Here is a 25,778-nt window from a genome sequence, read left to right as displayed (position 1 = left end):
GGCATATTTTAGCTTAAAGCTTTTGCTGCCAGGAACTGAGCCTTAGGAAAGGCATTTCAACCTTTCAGAATGAAAAGGGTGGGGTGGGGAGGACACTGCAAAAGCCAAGGAAACACCCAAAGATTAGTTATTTTAGGATGTTTCAAAGATGTTTTAACAAAGTATATTATGTTCTTAATTCAGTTTTATGTATTTTATATTTACTGTTGTTCCCCACCTCAATCAAAATGGAGAGGCGGGTAAGACATTTTTATTATTATTATTATTATTATTATTATTATTATTATTATTATTATTAGGGGGCAAGGGCAGGAGGCCCTTACCCCTACCTTCTAGGCTCAGCATAAGAGGCTGTGTTTAATGCCCTAATGGCTTGAGCCAAGCACTCCTAAAAGATCCACCTCTTCTCCTCAAGTCCCATCATGTATGGAATACGCCCTTCAAGAGCTTCTGGAGTTTGAATGCACCTCTCAGGCTGAAAAATCTGCCTCCCTGCTATAAAGCCAAACAAACACAGGCGCACTCATACACACACACAAGTAAAATGCTGGGCTCCAGTGTCTTTATGCCAACCTGAAAGCTCTGTGCCTATAAGCATCAGCGTAAACATCAGGATTTAGGAAGTCTCTCTTTTCCTGGGCTCGGCATTTTCCAAAGCTTTTGGAAGACAAGTAGGCAACTGATGAAGGAACAGGGTGGCCACTGTGTGCCACCCCATAGCATTTGATCAGAAACCTAAGGACAAAGAAAAAGAAAACTGAGACACATTCTTAACCACAGATCTTTCTCTGATCCAGAGATCTTGTTTTAAAACATTCTTTTCAGCTGTAAAAAGTAGGAACGCACGTAAAAATGCATTGTGCCTGAACAGGGTATATCAACGTGTATCAGAGGCAGAGGGCAGGGCATGTGGGTCAATTCCCAATGTTCCCACCTCCATGTCCACAGTGCCTGACCTTCCTTTGTTAAGCAGGAAGGCCTGAAGCTTCTTCTCATGTCACTTGAACACAAGTAGAACCCACCATGTGGTCGGGAACCCTGCTTTATCAGGGTTCCAGATTGAACAAAGGCTTCTACTCACATTCAAGCAAACATGAGTAGAACCACCCTTCAGATTATCTCCCTCAACACAGGAAGGTTGGGGACTGAGAGAGCGGGGCTGGCACATGCAGAGACGCTGGGATTGGGGCCAATGTGTCTGACCTCCTCCCCCTCACATGTGTTCTTATACACTGTTTGAGCATAACACCTGTAGATACCTGGATAATTAATTGGCAGCAGAGCTGGTGAATGGACATTTAAGAATGGCTATGACAATAGTATAGTACTCTAATGGAAAATCTTCAGCAACTGTGTTTTGGTGCGTAAAAGAAGGGGGTACTTTATAGTCCTTGTTTGTTTTGGAACCCCCCCCCCCAGAATATTTATGGTCAACTTCTGCAAGAGAGAAAAGTGTTTCAGAAATAATTGAGAAGTCCACAATCTAGGGTTTTGTCTTCCACCTCCTCGCATACCTATTGCTGCAACACTATTGTTCTTAATCCTAATTTCATTCTCCAGCCACAACAAGAAAAAAAAAATCTTTATGCTCCTCAAGCTTGTAAGGGCTTTTATGTTTCAGCCAAACTGACAGCTTTCCTTTCCCTCATAGAAGCTGCACTGCAAATATTCTGGTAGTTTGGGCACCTGAAGAGTTGGAATGTTGCTGAACATTCCGTGTCAATGACCCCAGCTCAGCACACCAGCATCAGAAGCTTCATTGCTCTAAATGAATGACTGTGAACACATAAAACAAAGATGTAAATGTATTCTAGTTGTTGGATGTGAAGGTTCCCACTGCAGAATTTGGAAGTCTTAAGCACTTCACTTGATAATCCGTAGAAACACGTATTCCTCCTGTGGAATTTTCACCACCAGCACCAAAAAGAGCAACAATATAGAATTGGAGAATTGTTTGTGAAATGTACCGTGGGAAAACTTTTGGTTTCTCTAAGAGCTTTATCACACCAGCGTTATCCTGTGCAATCACTGCGAATTGCATGCAGAGGACTCCGAAGTTTTCCACCTTATAATCTGCTTTTTGTGTGAAGTACTCCCATGCATCCTGCTTTCATTGTGCTATAAAAGCAAAAGACTCGCTGTATACTAGATTTCGAGCATATCATCCGAGCGGCCACTGGGGCGCAGGAGCAGGATTTGATATGAATTAAACAAATGCTTACATCTGTGTAAGCTTTAAAGATAAAGTCTTCAAAATTGGCACAGTAATAGATATTAAGGAGAGCTGTAAGCATACCAAATTTGAATCGGATTGGGTCATCCGTTGATTCTTAATGATTTTTTTTTACATTTCCCCCCTTAAACCCACTTCCTGATATACAAAGGATCTTGCCACCCCGTAGCAACAACAATGCCGACAGCTTAGCACTGTAGGGATAATTCGAGGGAAACAGGTACGTGGGATGAAGCTCAACATCTGGCATTGGTGAGGCCCCAGAGGCTGGACTAGGATGCATTTTCAGTGATCTTACCTGGCTGTTTGCAGAAGAAGAACAGTGTTTTCCCCCTCGTAAGTGCAAGAGGCAACCAGTCTTGTGTATAAGGAAGGAAGGCCACTGAGAAGAGAGTACCCGTGTCCGCCACAAGCTCTCCGACACACCTCCACTCCGGCTGAACAGTAGTCGGTAACAATCACTTTAATGCCTGAAGCAAGTGCATGGAGCTGCAAAGAAGGCAGAAAGATTGGTGTTACATAAGGACTTCCAAATACACAGGGTTAAGGAAGAAGACAGTTTTAACAAAGTTTTTACACATACAAACAATTCAACAACTGTATCAAACTTCTAAAGTGCAATAGCATCTGCTGTATACATCTGATAGCATCAATGTTATGCAAGAATACCGAAAACAAAGAATTAAAAAGCAGGTCAAACACGTTTCGACACCAGGGTGTCTTCTTCAGTGACCCCTGCAGAAATTCAAACATACGAAAACACTTGTTTAGACTACTACACTGAGGGAGAAGAAAAGAGCAAAAAAGATATGTAACCCAAATTGAGCCCAATATTTAAATATATTGCACCAGACTTCACAGAGCTCCTGTAAAATGTACCTATATAGGCTGACTTAACAGAAAAGCCCTAAATTGGGTAGCCAATGTCACTCCTGACTTTTCAGCATTTCTGTGAGGATTGGTGAAGAATCCAAGAAAGTATAAAAAGAGCTTGCAGTGGACTCTAACTGGTACAGATTCTCTCTTGCATCAACAAAATGTAATTTTATATAGATTTATATTCTTTCATACCACTCTCCTAAATACCTTATATATTCACGGATCATTTTTAATGTGTGCGGTAGTATTATCTGCTGTGAGGTTTTGGGATAGTTTACAAGATAAATATATACAGTGCTTAACTGTAGCTGGTTCAAGTCCCATTGATTCCTATGGGAGAGAGTCAAACACACACTTAATACTCCCACTGAAATCAATATGACTTTCTTTTCTTTTTTTTTAAAGGCCAAGTATCATTGTATTATGATTAAGGCTAAGTTTTATTAGCAGCATCCATACAGGACATCAGTGAGATTTAAAAGCGGTTGACATTGACTGGATCATGGCCAGTTGTTGGCAATCTTGTGGTTTGTGTTTGCAAAATAAGCCAATGTATGACTGTACACCGAAACCACAGATCAAACCTGGAGAAACCACCTATTACAGTCCTGCTGAAATTGTATCGCTTTGGATTGCAGTTTAAATGATCCCTGCACATGAAGAAGTAACACCTCAGGGGAAAGGGTTTCAGTCAAGCTTTCTACATCTAGTGAGAATATATATTCTTTAAAGTGTGGGGTGGCAGTAAGGCATACCACTTCTACAGCGAGTTTGAAGTGGTACAGTCCCAAAGGAACACACCACACTGCTTTTCTGCATGCCTGGCTTTGTTCTAACAGAGTTCCCACATTAGTTTCGTCAGTTGAGTAATGAAATATCAAGGGATGAGTAGAAATTATGCCACAGCACTGTTATACCATCTCACATTCCCTCAAACATAATTACCATTTCTTAGGCAATTCACACACATTCACCTGCAAGTCCTCCAGCAATAAGACATCACAAAATGCATATGCATGCCTGTAGGGTGACCAAATGGAAAGGAGGACAGGGCTCCTGTATCTTTAACAGTTGAATTGAAAAAGGGAATTTCAGCAGATGTCATTTGTAGGCATGCAGCACCTGGTGAAATTCCCTCTTCATCACAACAGTTTAAATCGCAGGAGCCCTGCCTTCTTTTGTATCTAGTTACTCTAGCTAAAGAGGGCAGGGCTCCTGCAGTTTAACTATTGTGCTGAAGAGGGAATTCCACCAGGTTCTGCATATATACAAATGACACCTGCAGAAATTCCCGTTTCTATACAACTGTTAAAGATACAGGAGCCCTGTCCTCCTTTCCATGTGGTCACCCTACATGCCTGTATTACCCCTAGTTCTAATTAAAAACTAACAAACACCCATAAAACAATTTACTCTGCAACAGATTTAGAAACCAGTTTGTTCATATTGTTGTCCTGCTTTCAAAATTAATTCTGCCACCGAAACAACTATGACATCCTCCTTTAAAAAACAAAACAAAACACCACAGTGTTTTTTTAAAACCAAACCAAACCAAAACCAGCCCTGTGATTAGGTGAGGAGGAGCAGCAAGGTGGAGGATGGAGCTCTGTGCACTACATGGGCAGCCCAACACCCCTCAAGGTAGTCTGTGGCCTTCATGTATGATGGAGGACGTTGTCCCATTGCCAGCATGGAAGACAGATTCAACTGACCATCCAATCGGCTTCTGTATCTGGAATGGTAAGTGTGTGTGTGTGTGTGTGTGTGTGAGAGAGAGAGAGAGAGAGAGAGAGAGACAGACAGACAGACATTGTATTTCTCCTCAAGCAGCAAAATACCGTGGGTCAGCCCTAATATTTCTAGATTCTGATGAAAACTCATGAGCAGCACAGACATAGCTCAGGCTTTAATCTAATAGACGCTTACCTGGGAGTAAGGTCTGCTGAACCCAACGGCACTTACTTCTGGGTAAACATGTATGGGATCCCACTGTCAGTGATTTATTGCCCCCACCTGAAATGGGTGATAATTCTTATTCTGTTTTCTAAAGGCCTGAAGATACATTGTTTTTCTCCTTTATGTTACCTCTGGAAGCAAGTCAAAATCGCTTTTTTTAGTGGCTGCGTAGCCCTTGTTGAAGACATCCTGCAGATAGTCACAAACAAAGTGAAAGGCATAGGCAGTCGCAAGCTGAGGAAGGAGCTTCTGTTGCTGAGTCTGGTAGTCTAGGATCTTTGGCTCTGGCTCACTAAGGGAAAGAAATGTTATTGGTTATCGAAGACAAATGGCAATCATTTGCCAGCACAGACGTAAATATTTATTTATACATTTAAAATATTTCTCGGCCACCTTTCAGGGCAAGAGCCTTCTTAAGGTAGCTTACAACAATAAAATCTCATATAATAAAAGCTGGTACAATGCTTAACAGCAACAATTCATTAAAACAACGAATGCCAGCAATTTAACATCTGGCCTAGACAGTACTAAAAGATTGCCTCACAATTCCAGCTACAAACCAGAACAGTCCAGTAAAACATAATCAGGGGAAAAGTACATCTTCAGGGCCTCCCTAAAAGCCTGCAATGATGGGACCTGGTGGAATCCCTATGGCAACCTATTCCAGAGGTGTGGGGACAGTGTAGAAAGGCAGCCCTTCAAGTAATTTGGTCCTAAACCATTTAAGGCTTTAAAAGTCTAAGACAGAATTTTATTTGGGCTGAGAAACACACTGGTAACTATTTCAAGTGCCACTGAGTTATATTCCTGTCAGCTACCCCAACTCCCTAACCTAGTTCCTCATACATTGATATGATACAGTAATCAACACAATAAAGAAGGGTGACCATATGGAAAGGAGGACAGGGCTCCTGTATCTTTAACCATTGTAGGGAAAAGGGAATTTCAGCAGGTGTCATTTGTATGCATGCAATGCTTGGTGAAATTCCCTCTTCAACACAACAGTTAAACCTGCAGGAGCCCTCCCCTCTTGACCAGATACAAAAGAGGGCAGGGCTCCTGCCGCTTTAAATGTTGTGATGAAGAGGGAATTTCACCAGGTGCTGCATGCCTACAAATGACACCTGCTGAATTTCCCTTTTCTACACAACTGTTAAAGATACAGGAGTCCAGTCCCCCTTTCCATATGGTCACCCTAAATAAAGGCATACCATCTCACCCCCATCAAACCTCAGGTGGCTACCTTCTGAACCAGTTGAAGTTTCCAGACTGTCTTCAAAGGGAGCCCCACATACAATGAATTATAGTAATCCGGCCTGGACATCACTAGTGCGTGGAAAACTGAGGCAAGGCCCATTCTCTTTAGATAGGGCAGCAGCTGACATACCAGCCTAAACACCTGGTCACCAGAGCTTTCCCAACTAGCCCAAGGTCCAGAACTTTGCACTTAGCCTTTTAGGGGGAGTATAAACCTATCTAAGACTAGTTGTAAACCTTCATCCAGAGTAGTTGGAAGTACTGTAGGTTGGGAACTTGTCTGGATTAAATTCCAGTTAGTTCATCTTCATCCATCCCCAAACAACTTCCAGACCGTTCAAGAGTTTCACAGCCTCCCTGGGATATACAGGCAGAAACAAGAGGTAGCGTTGAGTATCATCTGCATACTGATGACACTTCAGCCCAAACCTCCGGATGATCTCCCCAGCAGTTTCATGTAGATGTTAAAAAACATGGAGGACAGGATGGAACCTTGCAGCACCCCACTTGGCAGCATGATAGCTCTTAAGTAGGGATTTAGGCATGCCAAATTTGAAGCAGTTCCCTTTATCCCTTGATTTTTAGGTATTTTTAAAATTTCCAGTTTTAAAATTCTGCATTAATTCACCACTGTACATTTGGCGGCCGGGGGGGGGGGGGATTTTATCCTTTACTTTGTTGATGCACAGTTGTGCATCAGGGTTGAATTAATGCAGAATCAGGGGTGTATGTGAGTGGGTTTGAGGGGATTAAAAAAAAGTAATGGATGAAGGGATCTGATTCAAACTTGGAATGGCTATATCCCTCCTTAATGACAGAGCTGTAAGCATTTTGGTTAATTGCCATAGCTTACAATGAAGTGGTTATCTGAAAATGAGATTGAGCTCCGCACCGAAAGTTCAGAGCTCCGTCGGCACACCGTCAGACCCTTGGATTTTTGGTGCGGAGCGCACCTGCCCTACTGCCTACCTTAGTAGGGGGAAGGATTTGAAAGGGGGAAGAGAAAAATACTTGGCATCAAAACGAAGGGCAGCTTGTGTGAAAGGGGGAAAGCAATGATAAAAATAGCAAAAGAAGATCTATTTTGTATCCCCAACTGGAGCCAGTCCCTTTTTTTCATGTCATACCCGGGCGTTAACTCAGACTGCCGGCGCACCACAGAATATCGGATGGCGATGGTGCAGGCCTTCATCAGAGCGGGGACAATTTCATCCCGAAGTATGGCCACACGAACTACAATCATAGTCAAGTAGTTAATCTTCTCAGCTCCTTGTTTCACATATTGGCCATCTGGAAGAACCTGGAATTTAGAAAATATAATGGGGGTGGGAAAGGAAATGCATTATGAGAGAGCAAAATCCTCTAAGTTAACCCTATGGAATTTGTCTTTGATTTGCCTGTTTCAGTGAATGACTGACAGCAAGGAACATGGAACCCTTCCAATAAAGACAATGCTTGGGAAGCACATATGGGGAAATCACTACAATTATAGCTGGGATTTAAAGGTGTATGTATCCAGTCTGTATCTGGGTTCAGATGACACAATAACCAACGGTGGGTTAAATAGTTAATGGTGGGTTATTGTGTCACCTGTTGGGACTTTTTCACACCATGGTTGGTTATTCGGACAAAATAACCAACACAAATAACCAATGCTGTGCAGAGTTGATTATTTGAACAATTGTTGGTTATCATGTTGTGTGTCGGGCACTGTTGACTATTTCGTCACACACAATTGGTTATTTTTGGTGACTACAGAGTCCCCTGGCAAGAGCAACCAAAGCGTCTGCCACTCTAGTCCAGCTGGCAGAACTTGCAATGGCTGATGGGATACCAGCTGGAGGACTGGAGGAGAGGGGGGACTTGTCAATCAAACACACTACTGACTAATAGTCAACTCGACACTGGCCTTAATCCACACCACAGTTGATTATAATCATGGTACCCCTTGATAATCAACCATGGAGTTGACTATTAACCCACCACTGTTTATTGTGTTGTCCGAACACAGCCACAGTCTATGGTGCAGAATTTTTCAGTCTAGGCATCGCTTTCCTAAGCAGCTGTATACTCATAAAAACATACAATCTTTATGTCAAACACACCCTCTTTCTGCAGCATACAGTTCACAGGGAAGCAACTTGCCAGTGTTATACATTATCTTAGGCTCAGCAATCATTCACAGGAGTAATAGTTTGAGTAAAAAACATAGCATCAATCAGTCCTACAGGTAGGAGGATTCATAATGCTTTACGACCAAAAAATTAAACTTGCAAGTAAACTAAATTTGTTTTGATCTATTATTTGCATAAACGGTGCAATTTATTTATTCTGAAGCCGATACTGGGGTTTTGTAAAAGCTAGGGTTTTTGGTTTTTTTTGGCAAGGAATAGTAAAGCATGGAGGGCAAAGGTACGAGAATAGATTACAGGCAGTAAAATTATGTAGATAAGGGAATGTGACTGAAGAATGAGAGGCAGGGCTTTCAGCGTTCAGAATCTTGAACATTTGAAGCTTCTGCAGATGTTGCTAGCAGGATTCCAAATATTTACCCACAATCATGAGGACTAGTCTCCCGTTTTCATTTTAAGTAAGAGAAGGAAAGAAAGAAAGCTCATGAAAGTTCTCAACATTCTCTACCAGGGAATAGATTTCATGTGAAATTCCATGCATGTGAAAACCACTAGGGGCCCTTGCTGTTCTGCAGCTAAAACCTGATAAACCTGTTTGCTTCTCTCTGCCAGGCGTACCTGAGAGAATTTGGCCAGCATGTTTTCCCTCGGAACCCGAACATTCTTCAGAATGAGAAAGCCGTTGTCAATATTCTCGAAGCTCATTTTGGGGCCAATATCCCCGACAGTCACTCCTGAGGAACAAAACAAGCATACAAAAAAAAAACATTTAAAGTGACTTACGTCCCCTTATCTGCACTGTAATCTACTCTCGTACCTTTGACCTCCTTGCTTCACTATGCTGCATTAAGCGTGTCAGATCCACGATTGCTAAAGAAAAAAGGCCTGGAGCCTGAGCTTTGGGAATGGTTTCAACGGAGGCAACGTAGGAAGCAGGACGAAAAGCTGGGGATCTTTTGAGACCACACGCTTGCCGGTTAATGAAGGTGAAACATGACAGTTTGAGGACTCTTTTTGAGAACCAAGATGCTTGAGGAAAGGTTCCTTCTCTTAAAGTGCAATGCTATACCTGTTTACCCAGAAGTAAGTGCAAGAAGTAAACAATGTGGCTTACATCCAGGTAAGTGGGTGTATAATTGCAGGCTTAATTTTTAATGAACCCATGCTTTAATATTTATTTATTTATTTATTTATTTATTTATTACATTTTTATACCACCCAGTAGCCAAAGCTCTCTGGGCGGTTCACAAAAATTAAAACAACCAACAGGTTAAAAGCACAATTACAAAATACAGTATAAAAAACACAACCAGGATAAAACCATGCAGCAGAATTGATATAAGATTAAAATACAGAGTTAGAGCAGTAAAATTTAAATTTAGGTTAAAATTAAGTGTTAAAATACTGAGAGAATAAAAAGGTCTTCAGCTGGCGACGAAAGGAGTACAGTGTAGGTGCCAGGCGGACCTCTCTGGGGAGCTCATTCCACAACCGGGGTGCCACAGCGGAGAAAGCCCTCCTCCTAGTAGCCACCTGCCTCACTTCCTTTGTTGCTTTCACTCTATTCCCCGCTGTCTTCCCTTTCATCAAAAATGAAACTTCTTGGTAAATCTCTACCCCATTCCTGTTTTGTCTCCTTATGTATGGAATTATCTCCTTTTAACTATTGGGATGAATTCCTATTTCTAACTTTAAGAAATAATTGCCAGCTCCTCTTCCCCATCACTCCTTCTCCTATTTGACTTCTGTTCCTTCCTATTCCTAGGTTAATTATTGAATTATTGGATTCTTTTTTTTCTTTTCTTTTATTCATTCCCCCTCAGTTTGTGCAAATGTTCACCTTCCTTTTCAACTCCCAACTCCTTTAATGACATGATTTTATAGATTGTGAGTTGGCGGACATGGACTTTCTATTTTTGTTCGTGATATTTATATACTGTCTTTCAGGTAAGCCTCGCAAAGGGGTTTACACAAAAGTATTATTAACACAACAAGTATCAATAAGTTCAAGGTGCGGGGATGAGGGGGACAGAAAGCCAGATTTCCCCTTCCCTCAAGCCAAGCTGAAACACTACTAGATTATTATTATTATTATTATTTATTTATTTATATAGCACCATCAATGTACATGGTGCTGTACAGAGTAAAACAGTAAATAGCAAGACCCTGCCACATAGGCTTACAATCTACAGGCTCTTCTGTCTTCACTCTCTAACATTCCCTCAGATAAAAATAGTGCTCAATTGATGCTGTGGTGGCATTTTAGATTTTTTTTCATAAATAATAAGTTATGCTGGTTCCTGCTGCTAGAAGACATTTGGAATGTAGGACTCTCAGAATCCTTTCCTGGACAACCATCTGTCAGGTATGCTTTAAGGTGGAGTCATGCATTGAGCAGGGGGTTGGACTTGATGGCCTTATAGGCTCCTTCCAACTCTACGATTCTATGACAAGTGAGGACAAAGCATGTGGTACGGCTCCATGCCCTCCCCTTCTCCCACATATGGTAACTTTTAACACTGAAAGCAGTATATAAATACAGATATTTCACAATCATAAATTCTTATAATATTTGACATTTTGCAAAATCAGCATAATATATTTTGAATGCAACCGTGACTTTATTGGAAATGAGTGCCAAAATATGAAGCCACTCCATGGGGGCAAGTGTTGGATGCATTTTGCAAGGGTAGTTTATAACCAAACGTTACGGTATTCTGCAGAACGTTCTGCAGTCACACTATACAAACACAGAAATGGGGTTTAGGCACAGAACCCAGCATCCTAAGATACTCAAGTCCCTGGAAGTTAACACCCAACATTGGGGAGGTTGAAACAAAGCACACAGCAGATGAGTCCCCTCAAGAACCTCTGGAAGAAATCACCTGGTGCTGGAGAATGATCTCGTAGGCTGCGGATCTGCAGGAAGAAGGGATGCATGCCATAGCACTTTCCTTTTAGGTAAAGCTGAGCAAAGACAACAGCATGAGTCGCTGTTCGTCCCACTGCAAGGGGCAAGGCAGGGGAAGAAAAGAAGACACCACTGATTTGAAAAGCTAACCAACATTTTCAGACCTAGCTTGACATCAGCAGTTCTGCCTTAACCATTGCAGCTGTCATTCAAAATGGTGGTGAGGAAGATGGGACCCAGGGCAGGGCATGACAGCACTCTTCAAATACTTGAAAAGTTATCACACAGAGGAGGGCCAGGACCTCTTCTCGATCCTCCCAGAGTGCAGGACACGGAATAATGGGCTCAAGTTACAGGAAGCCAGATTCCGGTTGGACATCAGGAAAAACTTCCTGACTATTAGAGCAGTACGGCAATGGAACCAATGACCTAGGAAGGTTGTGGGCTCTCCCACACTAGAGGCATTCAGGAGACAGCTGGACAACCATCTGTCAAGTATGCTTTAGGGTGGATTCCTGCATTGAGCAGGGGGGTGGACTTGATGGCCTTGTAGGCCCCTTCTGACTACTATTCTACGATTCTAGGGGCTTGGGAACAGACCTGAAGAATTCACCTGTTGGTCATCCCAGCTCTCTATGATCTCTGAATGATTCCGTCTACAATGTTCCACTTAGACATTTCTAATACTTAGTTAAACTACGTTTTAGGGACCTGGGGAAACAACCCAAGGGGGAAAAATGAACCAAAAGGCTAGCAGCACATTGGTTACTTACAATCTCCTGGCCACCATTTCATGGCAGCGACATTTGGCGTGTTGAGAATAAACTCCTGAGTGGCAACATCAAAAGTGGCTCTTGTCTGCAAACCCCGAAGATACGTTCCTTCACAACAAAAAGGCAAGGAGACACACACACACACAAAAAGGCAGAATATTACAAGGCCACTAGTAGATTCTGTAGATCCCCAGTTGGGCTCTCTGCAGGATTTGGCCCGGCTCCTCCTTTCTGGAAGCATGCTCCACTCTCACAGAAATCAGTTAAAAACAAGTGTATGCACAGAACAGGGCAGGTTTTCTGGGAGCCCTTGTAATTACCTGGGGCAGGGTGGGAAACCCCCCACCCCCACTCCTTTCTGCCTGGCCTCTATCAGCTTCTCTTTACTGGGCATGTGCAGACCTTGAGGGTGCATACGCTATGATTTCTAGGCCCTAAAGCTTCTCTTGCTCATAGGACTTCAGAGCTATAACAGGCGAGCCTAGGAAACTTACCATGTCCCAGTTCAGTCTGAGCATAGGTTCCTAAGATGTAAAGCTTTTTGGCTAAGGGGATCCACTTGGCGATCTGTTCATCCGTGCCCAACCCCAAAATGCTTATCATAAAGACCCGGTGTACGCCAAATGCCAAATCAACACCAAGAGCCCTGGAAAAAAGTAAACAGATGCGGTTACGTTGATGACATTGGCTCCCAACAAATGGGCCACGCAAAATCATGAAGCTGCTGAAGGGCAGAGGGAGGGTGGTTAAAATTGCTAGGGCGCAACCCTTTCCAATGCAGGTTTAGCCGTCCATTTAACTTCAGCATACAAAAGTGACATCTCCATTCCTGCTTATACTGTTCTAGTCCCTAATGATATTAATATCCACTGTCGATAAACCACAAACAACATTTTAAAATAACCCATTAACATGCTCTAACATTACTTTTTCTTCCTGCTTCTAAAACCTGTTGCTACAAATTACTGCTACAAACCTTGTCAACTCTTTTCTACAGCAGTATCTGCCCTTCTCCTTAATTCCTTGGATATCAGTTCAAGAAAATTACCCAAACATGAAATGAAATATACCTAACAACCATCCAAAGAACACGTTTTTCAGCAAGATCTATAAATATTTACTTTCTTTGGGGCACAATCCTATACTTATTTTGACAAAAAATAATAATCCTACAACTCTCAGCATTCCCCAGCCAGCCATGTTGGGAGTTGTAGGACTTTTTTCTGCCTAATACGTGCATAGGATTGCACCCTAAGTAAACTTGAGTGTTTGCAACTTTTCCCCTGTCTAAACACACACAGGATTTCACCCTTAATGTGTGTTTAAGGTTGAAGCCTTATATCACAATCGTATACATATCTACTCAATGACATTTTTTAAAGTTATTAGTATGACAAGGTTCAATGGAGCTTACTCCTAACCTCATTTTGGTTCTTTGTGGGTGTTTTGGGAGGATGATCCTAACCGCGCATCAGCCAAGAACCAGCTTCAGTACACACAGGACATCTTCCGTCGCAGAAGACCCACATACAATGAATCTGCTTTGCCTGCCCCATGCTTGCTCTCTTTGGAGAGAGGACACAGGTCAGGCAAAGCCACCACTCCCCAATAACAAGGGGATTTCTCTGTCCACCACTCACCCTCCATTGGGAAGGTGAGCACCACGCAGGTGAATCCCCCCTTGTTATCTCCAATCATACATCAGAGATAACGGGATTCCTCTCCCTGTCTCCTCACAAAGCCCCTGATAGCCTCTTGGCCAGTGGGCTGGAGATTGCCCTCCCCTGCTCTATAGGATTGCAGCCTGAGGCCGTGTTCAGAAGACACCTTAAACCATGGCTTTAACTATGGTGAATAAGGCTTTTTGCTTTATTCACTGTGGTTAAAACCATGGTTTAAGGTGTCTTCTGAACATAGCCTGAGTCTCCTTTTAACCTAGACCACAAACCCCTCCTCTTTTTCTGTATCTTTGATTCTAAATCCAAATTCTTTCATTCTAGAACTGCCCACAGTGAGTTACACAGAGTAATTCTATACAAGGCTTTTATGGATCCATTGCTTTGCTTCCTTCATGGAATTTTACTGGAATTTTATCCAGACGATGTTGTAACCAGCCCATGTTTTCCTACCACTTCTTCCACCTTTTCTTACTGCAGACAATGCAATAAAGAAAAGACAGAATAGCTATGCAATGCTTTCACATTCATAGGGCAAGGAGCTCTCCATTTGGAAGAACCCATTGAATGGTTTTACCCTTAAGGTGACCTAAAAATAGTTTTTAAGTGAAAGAAATACAAAATAAACAACACTCATTTCACTGTGAGTGGTTTCTGGTGAAATTGCATGTTCCTTGTTACTCTGACAAGTTACAGGATTTTCACCTGGCAACTCTGCAACATATCCCACATCCTCCTGAAGGTCAGATATTCCACTTTGAAAGCCTTGATTATAGTAAGCTGAAATCAGGTGCTTTAAGATAGACAATACAATTGAATAGCATTTATTGGATTCCGCCCCCCCCTCAAAACAACAACAACAATGCAGAGTCTCCTGACACCTTAAAGGCGAACAAATTTATTGCACAGCATAAGGTTTTGCCATAACGAATTAGACTTTAAGGTGCCATAAAATTCTTCACTGTTTTTGCTACAACAGGATAATACAGCTACCTCTTTGGAAACTTTTTTTGTTTTGTTTCCTGTTTTACTTGTTCGGATCACCTGTGGCTGTAGTTCCATTCAGGTCCATCTTGGGCCCATCCCATTTTAGCAATCTTTTCTCTAAGGTAAACAGTCTTCCTGACAGCACCTTCATATCTTTCGTTCTGGCTCTGGAAGTATTGGTTTTCTCTGCTAAATTCCGGGTCGTGTTGGATAACAGCATCTGTGAAATATGCGTCAGTTCTTTCAGAAGGCCATGGAACAGGAAACACCCACTGGGAACCCTGGGCAGTAGTTATACTGACATTCACCCAGGGACTTACATAAAGAAGAACCTCTATTTTAGGTTTGATCGTACAGTTCCTGTAGCAATGCATCTTCTAAGGCTTTGAAATGACTGGACCTTCTGGCTGAGTTCTGCTAAGACAGTGCAGCCTTCCAGCAAACTTACACACCTGTCAGTGTTGGACACATTTTGCCCACCTCATCTGAGGGAAGCCATGCCCACAGGCACACCTAGGCCTGGCCCCTGCCACTGCGCAACTCAGCCTCCATCTGAGGAAGGGGTCTATGTACTCCATTCCTCTGAGCAGGATGTCCCACAGCGGGGGGCCCAGGGGGGAGAGAGGGAATAGCCATAGACCTCTGTCCCTCAAATTAATTGCACCTGGCTTCAAATGTGTCAATTGCAAGGCTATGCACGGGTTAGGGACATCCACCACCTAGTGACTGAAGATGGTATTACAGACTTCAACCACACGGACAAATTTTAAATTAATTAAAATTAATTAAAGCGTTTAGTTTTTAAAACTAACAAACTAATTAACAACTCCAAGGTGCACACTCCTAGGGCCCCCTTAGAAAGCATCTCATGTTTCAGATGTCTCGGTTTCACGGTCTTGGTGCTATGGAGCTGACAGATAGACAGAAACAGATTTCTTCTATTATTATAGATACTTATTTGATGGTAAGAGCTGGCTCCAAGGTTTGGAGACCCCTGTGGGCCTCCTTAACCTGAAAGAGTTGGCATGTGAAAAATGAAAATTCCTGCATGGTGCCCCTGACCTTTTTTGGTACCCCATGTTCAACATGAACGAATAGCACTATTGGGGCAGTGGACCCTTTGCCAGTCCTAAGGCCCTGGTCAGTATTCCCCAAAGGAAGAGTATTTTTCTACAGAGCGAGATGGAGGAAAAGTCTGGCTAAGAATACATAGAAAGCTGTTTTACACCGAGTTGGGTCATTGGTCCATCTAGCTCAGCATTGCCCACGCCAAGGGTGCAAACCTCAAAAAAGTCTTTGGAGTCGCATTCCAGTGGAGGGTGGGGCAAAAGGCAAAAATGAAACCAACCAACCAGCATATTTTAGCTAAAAGTTCTTACGGCCAGCAATGAAGCCTTAGAAGTGGCAATAAAATAAATAAAATAAGTTGTTATAGTGGTTTTAAATGTATGTGCATTTTGCATGTTTTTGTGGTTTTTAATTTTTGTATATTGTTTTTAAGTGTTTTTATCTTATGTGAACTGCCCAGAGAGCTTTTGCTATGGGGCGGTATACAAATGCAATAAAATAAATAAATTTCAACCTTGTAGAGTGGGGGGAAAACTGTACAAAACCTGAGAACCCACCAAATGATCAATTGTGGAGGAAAAGGGGCGGGACCAGGAAAAGGGGTAGGGTCATCAAGGGAACCCCTATAGGGCTATACTAGAACCCCAGGGGTGCTAAATTTGGCCCTGGGCCTGAGATTCCCCATCCCTGTTCTTTGCCAAGTAGCAGTGACTCTCTATGTTTTCAGACCAGAACCTTTCCCCAGCCCTACATGTAAGGATGTCAGAGAAACCCGCAATGGATTCAAATGAGTTTGAATTCCCATGAATCTGATCTGTGGATTCTGCAGTGGGCTGTCTTTTTCTGAGCTGCATGGATTCCACGAGCTTGCAGACTATATTTTTACTTTTGGGGGAGATATGCACAACTGAGCACTTTTGCAAGTGTGCATTAGCGCTAATATATTTGCAAACAGGAACGAAATTGTCCCTACATAAAATCTGATTCCATCAATGAGGGCATGACGGAATACAAGATGCCTGATAAGCCGTGAAACACAGACAGAACGGATTTAATGGAATTCATCCATTTCTACTTACCGGGACAAGCCGGGAATTGAACCTGGGATCTCCTGTATGAAGAACATGTGCTCTACCACTACTGACCTTTCTCTGTAATAGGGACCAGGGGAATGGATGAGAACTGTACAGGACGTAGAAAAACTTTCTCAAGGGCCTCTGCCCAAGGCTCCCTTTTGAGTTCTGGATCCTTGCACATTTTTTACAATGTTTTCTGCTTAATCAAAGGGACTAGCAGTTATTTTTTTCTTTAAAACTTGATAGCCCCACAAGCCAAATTCTAGAGACTGCTTGGAATGTAAGTAGCCTAGCTTGAACTTGTGGTCTCTGGTTGTTGTCTTTGATGCTGCAGCCACAAACCAAAGGAATCACTCAGTTACAAAGATGTTTTTATGCAGCATCTCTGTGAAGGAGGATGTCAACAGGCAAATGGGACATAGGTGGGGGAGCAGAACAAAATCTGGTATCTTTTAATGATGATACACACAATCTCCTTCAAAGCAGCCTACTTACCTACTGCCCTCCGGATCCGGGTGTTTTCAGCACCTCCATCCAGTAGGTTGGTAAGTCGTTCAATGCTGAAGGAGGCATTTTTTCTTTCTATGTCAAGGTCTGGGTTCACATCTTGTCCAGTGGAATTTTGGAAAATCTTATTTTCATTCTGCGTTGTCATTTTGAATGTTGAAAGAACACAGAGGCGACACTATGAAGTTATCTGCGTGTCTTCTGATGCCTAACAAAAACAACAATATCTGTCAGTAAAAAATTAATGATGCTTTCTTAAGGGTGTTCTAGGAGGCTGGCAGCACAATCCTAGCCATACTTCCCTGCTGGAATAAACACACACTAAACACAGTGGCACTTACTTCTAAGGGATCATATTACACTGTGATTGGGTGGGAGTTTTTGTGACTTTAAATCAATGAGCTCCACCAAAGATTATGCTAATGAATCATTTGGGAAGAAACTATTCATTATTATAATCAATGGCTAGAGTTCCTTGAATCCATGTCCAAATACAGATATCACCAATAAGGTTCAGAATTATTGAAGGCACAACACTACCTAGACCAAACCTGATGCCCTCCAAGTGTTTTGGACTCCAACTCCCATCAGCCCCAGCCAATATGGCCAATGGTCAGCAAATGCAGGGAGTTATAGTCCAAAACATCTGGAGGGTATTAGGTTGGGTAAGGCTGGCCTATACTATGCATCCAAAACTAAGATTTCCCCTCTCAATATTTTCTATGAAAAAAAGAGAGCAAGTAACCATCTCAGCTGAATAATATTCTGTTCTCCTCACATGCAGTCTTAGTATTAGCTTCAGCCAGAGATCTCCCATCTTGAAGTAACATGAAACAGTCACTTAGGGAATAGATTCCAGAGGGAGACCCATTTCAGGAGCACATGCCAATCCGAAAAGGCTTAGGCAAAGCAGAGGCCAGGGAAGAGTATTTGGAGGCCCATTTAAGGAACGAAAAATGACTCAGGATGCAGGAATAACTTGTACTCCACCAAACCATCTTCAGCTCATGAATCACGCACTCATACTCCACAGGTGCCTTGCAACATCTGCATTTCATACCTCAACAGATTTATCAGCCACTGCTAGGCCACCATAGAAGGCTGGTGTCCTGCATTAAACTCAGTGGGTTACAAGTTGTGCAGGTCTACTGTAGAGAATGTTGCAGTGCAGCTGCTGCAGTTATACTAGCAAAGAACAAGAGAATAGAAAAAACTGCCAGATCAGACCAATGGTCCACCCAGACCAGCAGTCTGTCTCCAACAGCACCTAGCCAGATCCTTATAGGAAGCTTACAACAGCCTCCCCCTTTGACTGTACCCCAGATCTGGTATTCAAAGGTACCTGAACAGGTGGGTTGCATTTAGCTATTTAGTCTCATGCTTGTAAGATCCTGCTGGTAAGTCATTACAGAGGGTGCTTGGATGACATAGAAGACATGGTCTGGAATGGGGGGCAGGGGAGGAACTGGGTACACATCATGATTCTCCAAAATGACCAATGGCCACCCTATCTTATCTTATGAACCATGTCAACTACTGTATTTCTTCGATTGTAAGACACCATCGATTGTAAGACGCACACTAATTTCAGTACCACCAACAGAAAAAAAAAACCCTAAGACACACCCGCGATTCTAAGATGCACCCCATTTTTAGAGATGTTTATATGGGGAAAAAAGTGCGTCAGAATCAAAAAAATAGGGTATAATATGTCAAGCCAATGGTAGCACCTTCAAAGCGATATCATTGAACCTTTTGTAGTTATGCAGCAAGGTTTCCGAATCATTTTTTTAATATCTCAAAGTCAGAAAAAATGTCTTTGGGCCTGTTCATGCAACACACTAAGCCAGGGTTAGGCTGCTAACCCTTTTGCAGCAAATGGTTAGTGAGCATGTTTAAAACATGGCTATGTAGCCACCATGGTTAGGAATGGTTCACAAGACACACTAAGCCATAATGTTTAGCTCAAAATGCTTAACCACCGTGGCTTAGCATGTGATCCGAACAGGGTCGTTGGAACTTTTTTTACTCATGAAATTTTATATAAGTAAAATTTCTTTTAAAAACCTAGGCAAAACAATTTCAAATGGCCTTAAACCAGCTTCCACCCAAATTTGAGCTCCGTGTAGTAACTGAGCTAAACGTTCAGCTCTGAAAATTTCACATGTTGAGGGTATGTAGTTACCACATGTAGTTCCCATGCTGAGGTTATGTTGTTTTTGTGTAAAAAGGCACATAAAGATTTTAACACTCTGAGATGCTGGCTTACAAAGAATCCTCCTGCCGCCCTAGCCTACTTTCCTCCCCATTTGCACAGCCCCAGCTAGACAGCTGAAAATGCCTGTCCAGCTAAAATATAATGATTGCCTCTGCACTCCTCCCACTCTGCCAAGGATTCAAGTCAGCCTTCGTGTTCGAAGACCAACAGGGATCCCGATAGGATTGTGCTCAACTTGTTCAATTGTTTATCCAAATACCATCTATGGGGCTCTTTCTGACAGTTTTCAGAAAATGCCCAAATCAGTCTTCTTTTAAACCCACTTTGGTTTGAAAAAATAGTACAGCATCATCTGCATACAATAAGATTGAAATAGCGTTTCTAGCCAATTTGGGGGCATGATAAGTTAGAGATGTATATCAACAATATCATTGATATACAAATTAAACAAAATACTTCTCTTTCTCAGCTTCGTCCATTTTCTCTAGCTGCCCCTTATGCCTGGAATTCTCTTCCAGAGTATTTGCGGAACATGACTTCAATGACTGTTTTTAAAGCTCAATTGAAAACTTTTCTTTTTTCTATGGCTTTTAGAACTTGACTTTGTTCTTTTACACTGTTAGTTTTCTTGTCCCCTGAGCCTATTTGGTGCATTCTCTTACTGTTTTATTATGATTTCATTAGAATGTAAGCCTGTATGGCAGGGTGTTGCTGTTTTATTCTTTTATTTTATGTATATTTATTTATTTATTACATTTTTATACCGCCCAATAGCCAAAGCTCTCTGGGCGGTTCACAAAAATTAAAACCATAATAAAACAACCAACAGGTTAAAAGCACAATTACAAAATACAGTATAAAAAGCACAACCAGGATAAAACCACGCAGCAAAATTGATATGAGATTAAAATACAGAGTTAAAACAGTAAAATTTAAATTTAAGTTAAAATTAAGTGTTAAAATACTGAGAGAATAAAAAGGTCTTCAGCTGGCGACGAAAGGAGTACAGTGTAGGTGCCAGGCGGACCTCTCTGGGCAGCTTTTACTATGTACAGCACCATGTACATTGATGGTGCTATATAAATAATAATAATAATAATAATAATAATAATAATAATAATAATAATAACCAAAGTACAGCCTTGCTTCATCCCTTTTTTTGGCTAACACAGGATCTCTGAGTTGTCCATCTACAGAGTATCACATCTTCAACCATGTATTATTAGACAAGCATTTGATCAAAAAAGAAAATAGTCTTTTCTCTGTAGTTGAGGAATTTAATTTGTCATAGAATCATAGAATAGCAGCGTTGGAAGGGGCCTACAAGGCCATCGAGTCCAACCCCCTGCTCAATGCAGGAATCCACCTTAAAACATCCCTGACAGATGGTTGTCCAGCTGCTTCTTGAAGGCCTCTAGTGTGGGAGAGCCCACAACCTCCCTAGGTCATTGGTTCCATTGTCATACTGCTCTAATGGTCAGGAAGTTTTTCCTGATGTCTTATGCAAGGGATTGAATTGATTTGGTTTCAAACCAACAAACACTGCACATAGTACACCGTTTAGTTTTTTGGTATATTTGTCAATTAAATGGGGCTAGTACAAAGGAATTATCTATGGTGGATCCGCTTTGCCTAAACCCCTCTTGAGCAGTAGCAAAAACAGCTGGATAGGAAGGTCCGCATCGCATTCAATGGCAGCTAATTCTAGGGGATTTGACGTCACCTTCCTTTCACATTCCTTAATGGAGTTTTCAGTGTAGCCATCAAAGAGGAAGTCAATCAGCTGCACATCACAAATGGGATTACAACCATGCCACACACTTCCAAACAAATCTTTGAACTAAAGGAGGCGTCTGCCTCTTTGCTTAATTGTAGACATAAAATCAACAACAATGCATGTTGAAAGTGGAGATGGGGGTGTGAATGAGTAGTCTGGAATCTCTAATATTTTTTCAGTTCTGATAATAATTGGGAGGGGGAGTTTCTGTGTGAAACCACAACAGTAGAATGAATGGTTGGCTGGCAAGCATAGGCATGCACCCAGGTTTTTTTTTTTTTAAAGATAAACATTTATTGAATACTCAGTCATAAAGTATATTACTTTTATTCATTTATTTATTAAACACTGTAGACACTGATACCCTACTTTGCATTCAACTTGCCTGACTCTGGGAGGGCCGTTGCACTTCATGCCCCAGCAATGATGCTGTCTTGGAGGCAGCAATTCTTTGGCATGGTGTCGGAGCAGCCAGAGGGCCATTCCCACTGTGTCTGGATCCCCTCTGACTTCCTACTCAATGGCCCCCTCAATTCAGCACTTATTGCTTGAGATGTTAGGGCACACCAGGCACACTCCTTGCACATGCCTACGTTGGCAATAGATTAAGCTTCAGAATGCCAGCATGTGATTCTCCTCTTGTTATTGCAATTTTAATTATTTTCTGAATACTCGAGATGTTCCTCACATATGTTTTACTTGAAGGTTTGGGGCACAATCCTATGCATGTTTAGACAGAAAAGAAGTCCTGCAACTCCCAGGGGCCAATCTTCATGGGCGATTTAGTGTGGAGGGGGAGCACTTTGAGGCTGTTTGCAACACATGATGTCATCCCTAATCCATAGCTATGCTGTCACTTTCCTCTGGAAAGGGCGCAGTTTCTGAAACTCCTTTTAGTGCGTCTTTTTCCTCCTTTTATTTTTACTAAAATGCAGCTCCCACACGGTTCCACCATAGTTTGCCCTGCTCCCCACCTCCACCCCCATTAAATTTTGGGTGTGCCTTGTTTCCCCATTTGCAGTAGCTTTTTCATTGAGAAAATCCTCAGTAGTGTGGCAGTGATCATTCAGAACACCACATTGGTAGACTCATACACCTTAGGTAGCCTGCTTTTAATCTTTAACATATTCTAATACTGGATGAGAATTTATGTAAAAAAAACCAACACCTTTCTGTGCATGTTTACTCAGAAGCAAGAAGTAGATCTCACTCTCCTGCAGAGTAAGTCCCACTGAGTTCAATGGGAGTTACTTTCATGTAAGCCTTCATCAGGATCATGCTGTGTTTGCTTTTTCTGCAGATACAGTGTGGAGTAAACTACAGGGGCTCTTTTGGGGCTTCTGGTATACTTCCCTGAGCAACGGAACATGGATAGGGATGGGGAACAACTCTCTCTCACTTGTTGAGCAGTAAGAGGATTTTCTTGCTTCGTGTGATAATGACAGGACGTCAATTTCAGGAAAAAGTAGACAAAAGCTGAAAATGCTTCTCTTTGTGTTTCTGTGAAGATTGGCCCCAAGATTGGGACATGCAGAGAGTTGTAAGCCTTTCCCCCCTTCTAAACATGCATTGGATTGCACCCTTGTTGTTTGTTGGAATATATTCAATGAAGGGGAAATGTCTCTTTCTTGACTGTGTCAGTGAGGCTTGTTTTGTTGATCAGCCTATAATTACAGAATTCAGTGTAACCTACAGTACCATTTTCCAGGCAATGCAAGAGTCTCAAAGCTGCATCTAACTGGACAATGCTTAGGAACAAAATTGTGCAGTTAAGCTATGCTGCATACAATGTAAGAATTTCCACTTTGTATCATGCATTGCTAAACCTAGACTTCATGCAACATATGGTCTCTATTCCCAGCCAGCTCATCATTCGCACTGTTTTACGGTAGCCCTTTTAGGCATTTTTGTATCTTGTTAAAAAGGTGTTGCCATGTGATAGATCCAATCATGTGACAGACCAAATCCTATTTAGAAACATAATTGTTTATCCAATTTAGAAACATATTTGTTTATCCATTGATACCCATAATGCTTTCCTAGGATCTCTGTATCATCAGATGAGTGTTTTATCGTACACTCGTTACTGCCCATTCATGGTTTTTCATGAGTCCTTTTGATGACACTGTCTACTTCCCGTGTGTCTCCTGCTCCTTCTGCAACAAATAAAACCCTGGTAAATCCATTTTTTTTTGGAAGTGAAATGTGCTGCCATTTCCTGCTGTGTGCAGAAAAGCAGCGCAATAAAAACTCCCACTGAATGGGCCACATGGTAATTGTTTACTTCCTCTTTCTTCCCTGTGTGAAGAAAGAGGAAGTATCATGGGACACAAGTGGAGAGAAAGTGACAGTTAAGGAAACACGATTCCCCACCCACCCCCACATCTGATGACACTCTTACTCCAACTTCATATCAGGAGCAATGGTACTGAAAAGTCCTCAGTTCTGCTTCACAAAAAAAATGGCCCTGATGCTTTGGCATGATAATTCCAATACCAACCAGGGGCTTGCTCAGTGGCACATGATACAGGTGGACTTTGATGTTACAAATATAGCTTGCATTTGCTAAAATGTTTGAGCAGTCTCCTGGCAAGCAGCGTCTATGTTTCTTCTTTTTGATTTTTATTAGGATTCCCTTGCTCAGGGAAGAGAGATGTAATCTTAAAAGTGACTGGAGGAAAAACAACAACTATGCTGTATAAAAGGAATATTCTCACTTAAAATATATTTCTTTGGCAACAGTGTGAAGATACCACTTTGTACCTAGCTAGCGTGGGCACGGCATTGCAAAACTCAGTATTTGTACTGCACATGGACTCCAGATTACACCCTCTTGCATAATAACATATTGCATGCAACACTGTTACATGTCAATTCCTTTAGTTACAAAACCTCAAGGTGTTTTTTTTTAAATGGAAGGCCTTTGTTAAAACACTTTCTACTAAGAGCGAGTATTTTTAAAAAATCTCTTATCCCACTTTCCTCCCTAGAGCTCAAGAAAGCATGTGCGGTCCACCATTTTTATCTTCACAACAATCTGTCAGTTAAGTTACATTAGGCTGAAAGTAGTTCTGAAAAACGATTTGCCTTTTTTAAAAAACAAAAACACACACATCAGAGATACACTCAGAACCAGATTAAAGAAAGAAAAGTCTCTTTCATTACGCCACCCTGGTGAAAGGCAGCAAACTTCCTACACCTTGGTCTGAAGGAGAGGCTCACACGCCAAACAGACTTGCCTATTCTTCAAATTTAAATGTTTTATTATTTTATAATACATAAAAAGATAAACACATAAACAATATAAAACATAAAGTCAAACATCAACATAGCAAACATAAAAAACCATACATAATTAAGATGGACTTCAGATTCCCTCCACAGCAAAAATATATATACCACTGTATTCTCCTCCTGTATAATTAAAAAGAATTTCTCTTTAATAATAATAATAATAATAATTTCTTTCATTTTAACGTTTTCTTCTCATTCATTGAATCCACAGATAAACAAGTGGTTTTTTTTTAGTCCCTGCAAAGAGTCTGTGAAAGGTTTCCATTCACTTATAAACCTAGATATTAACTTTTTCTCTAATAAAATATTCCTTCTTGCTCTTCACATTTCCAGGAGGTTCCCCATACATTTTTAATACATTTTAAACAGCTTATAGACATAGACTTGCCTATTCTTGATCTTGTAGAAACTTCCCTACAAAGGAACAACCCGAGGTCGTGGGTAGGGAATTATTCTTTCTGTTCTTTTTTAAGCGCAAAAGCAATTCTCCCCCATAAATAGCCGGATTGAGAAATGTCCCGATGATACAATCCCAGTGCAACCCTATGCCTGTCTACTCAGAAGTAAACCCCGTTGACTTCAAAAGGGCTTACTCCGAGGTAACCGGGCTTAGAGTGGCAGCCTTAGTTTGACTTACCAGCCGCCCTTCGCAATGAGGAATCCCAGCGCGCTTCCTCCGAGTGACAGATCCGAGGAACTTCCACTCTCGACTGCCAACTACAAGCCTTTCTCCCAGCCCGCCCCTTTCTTATCTCTATGGTCTTTCCCCCGCCCCAATGCTGCTAGCTGGGAGGACTGAAGAGGGACGCCACTGCCCCCTTCCTGTTGGAGTTTGGAAACTCTTTTTCAGAAAGAGAACCTTCTTCTTCTTCGTGGTCTCTATGCATCACACATATGGGCTCTGCGCAGAGCCCATATGTGTGAATGCACAGATGACCACTCGAAGAACTACAGTTACAGGTAAGCAACCTGCATTTTCCCTCCTTAAAAACACACCCACCACACCCACACACCCACACCTCCTTTCGAAAAGA

At 41.8% G+C, this 25,778-nt stretch overlaps 1 protein-coding gene across 2 annotated transcripts in view; it reads right to left on the bottom strand.

Moving 5' to 3' along the window:
* Positions 1–25,453, bottom strand: part of ACOX2 (acyl-CoA oxidase 2) — a 37,393-nt gene extending 11,940 nt beyond the window's left edge. The window contains exons 1-11 of one of the 2 annotated variants that reach the window (XM_063122093.1): positions 25,382–25,453; positions 17,444–17,663; positions 14,862–15,024; positions 12,636–12,787; positions 12,142–12,249; positions 11,343–11,462; positions 9,076–9,191; positions 7,453–7,625; positions 5,198–5,360; positions 2,532–2,722; positions 574–735 (exon numbers count right to left, since the gene is read on the bottom strand). In XM_063122093.1, coding sequence (XP_062978163.1) covers positions 574–735; positions 2,532–2,722; positions 5,198–5,360; positions 7,453–7,625; positions 9,076–9,191; positions 11,343–11,462; positions 12,142–12,249; positions 12,636–12,787; positions 14,862–15,024; positions 17,444–17,603 — 1,508 coding nt within the window. In that variant the 5' untranslated portion in view covers positions 17,604–17,663; positions 25,382–25,453. Of the gene's footprint in view, positions 1–573; positions 736–2,531; positions 2,723–5,197; positions 5,361–7,452; positions 7,626–9,075; positions 9,192–11,342; positions 11,463–12,141; positions 12,250–12,635; positions 12,788–14,522; positions 14,619–14,861; positions 15,025–17,443; positions 17,664–25,381 lie in introns of those variants that run through there. The other variant, XM_063122094.1, reaches the window with a different exon arrangement.
* Positions 25,454–25,778: the final 325 nt, after the last annotated feature.

Source organism: Elgaria multicarinata, chromosome 3, assembly GCF_023053635.1.
Source record: "Elgaria multicarinata webbii isolate HBS135686 ecotype San Diego chromosome 3, rElgMul1.1.pri, whole genome shotgun sequence".
Lineage (NCBI taxonomy): Eukaryota > Metazoa > Chordata > Lepidosauria > Squamata > Anguidae > Elgaria > Elgaria multicarinata.
This window is presented reverse-complemented; position numbering and strand designations above follow the sequence as displayed.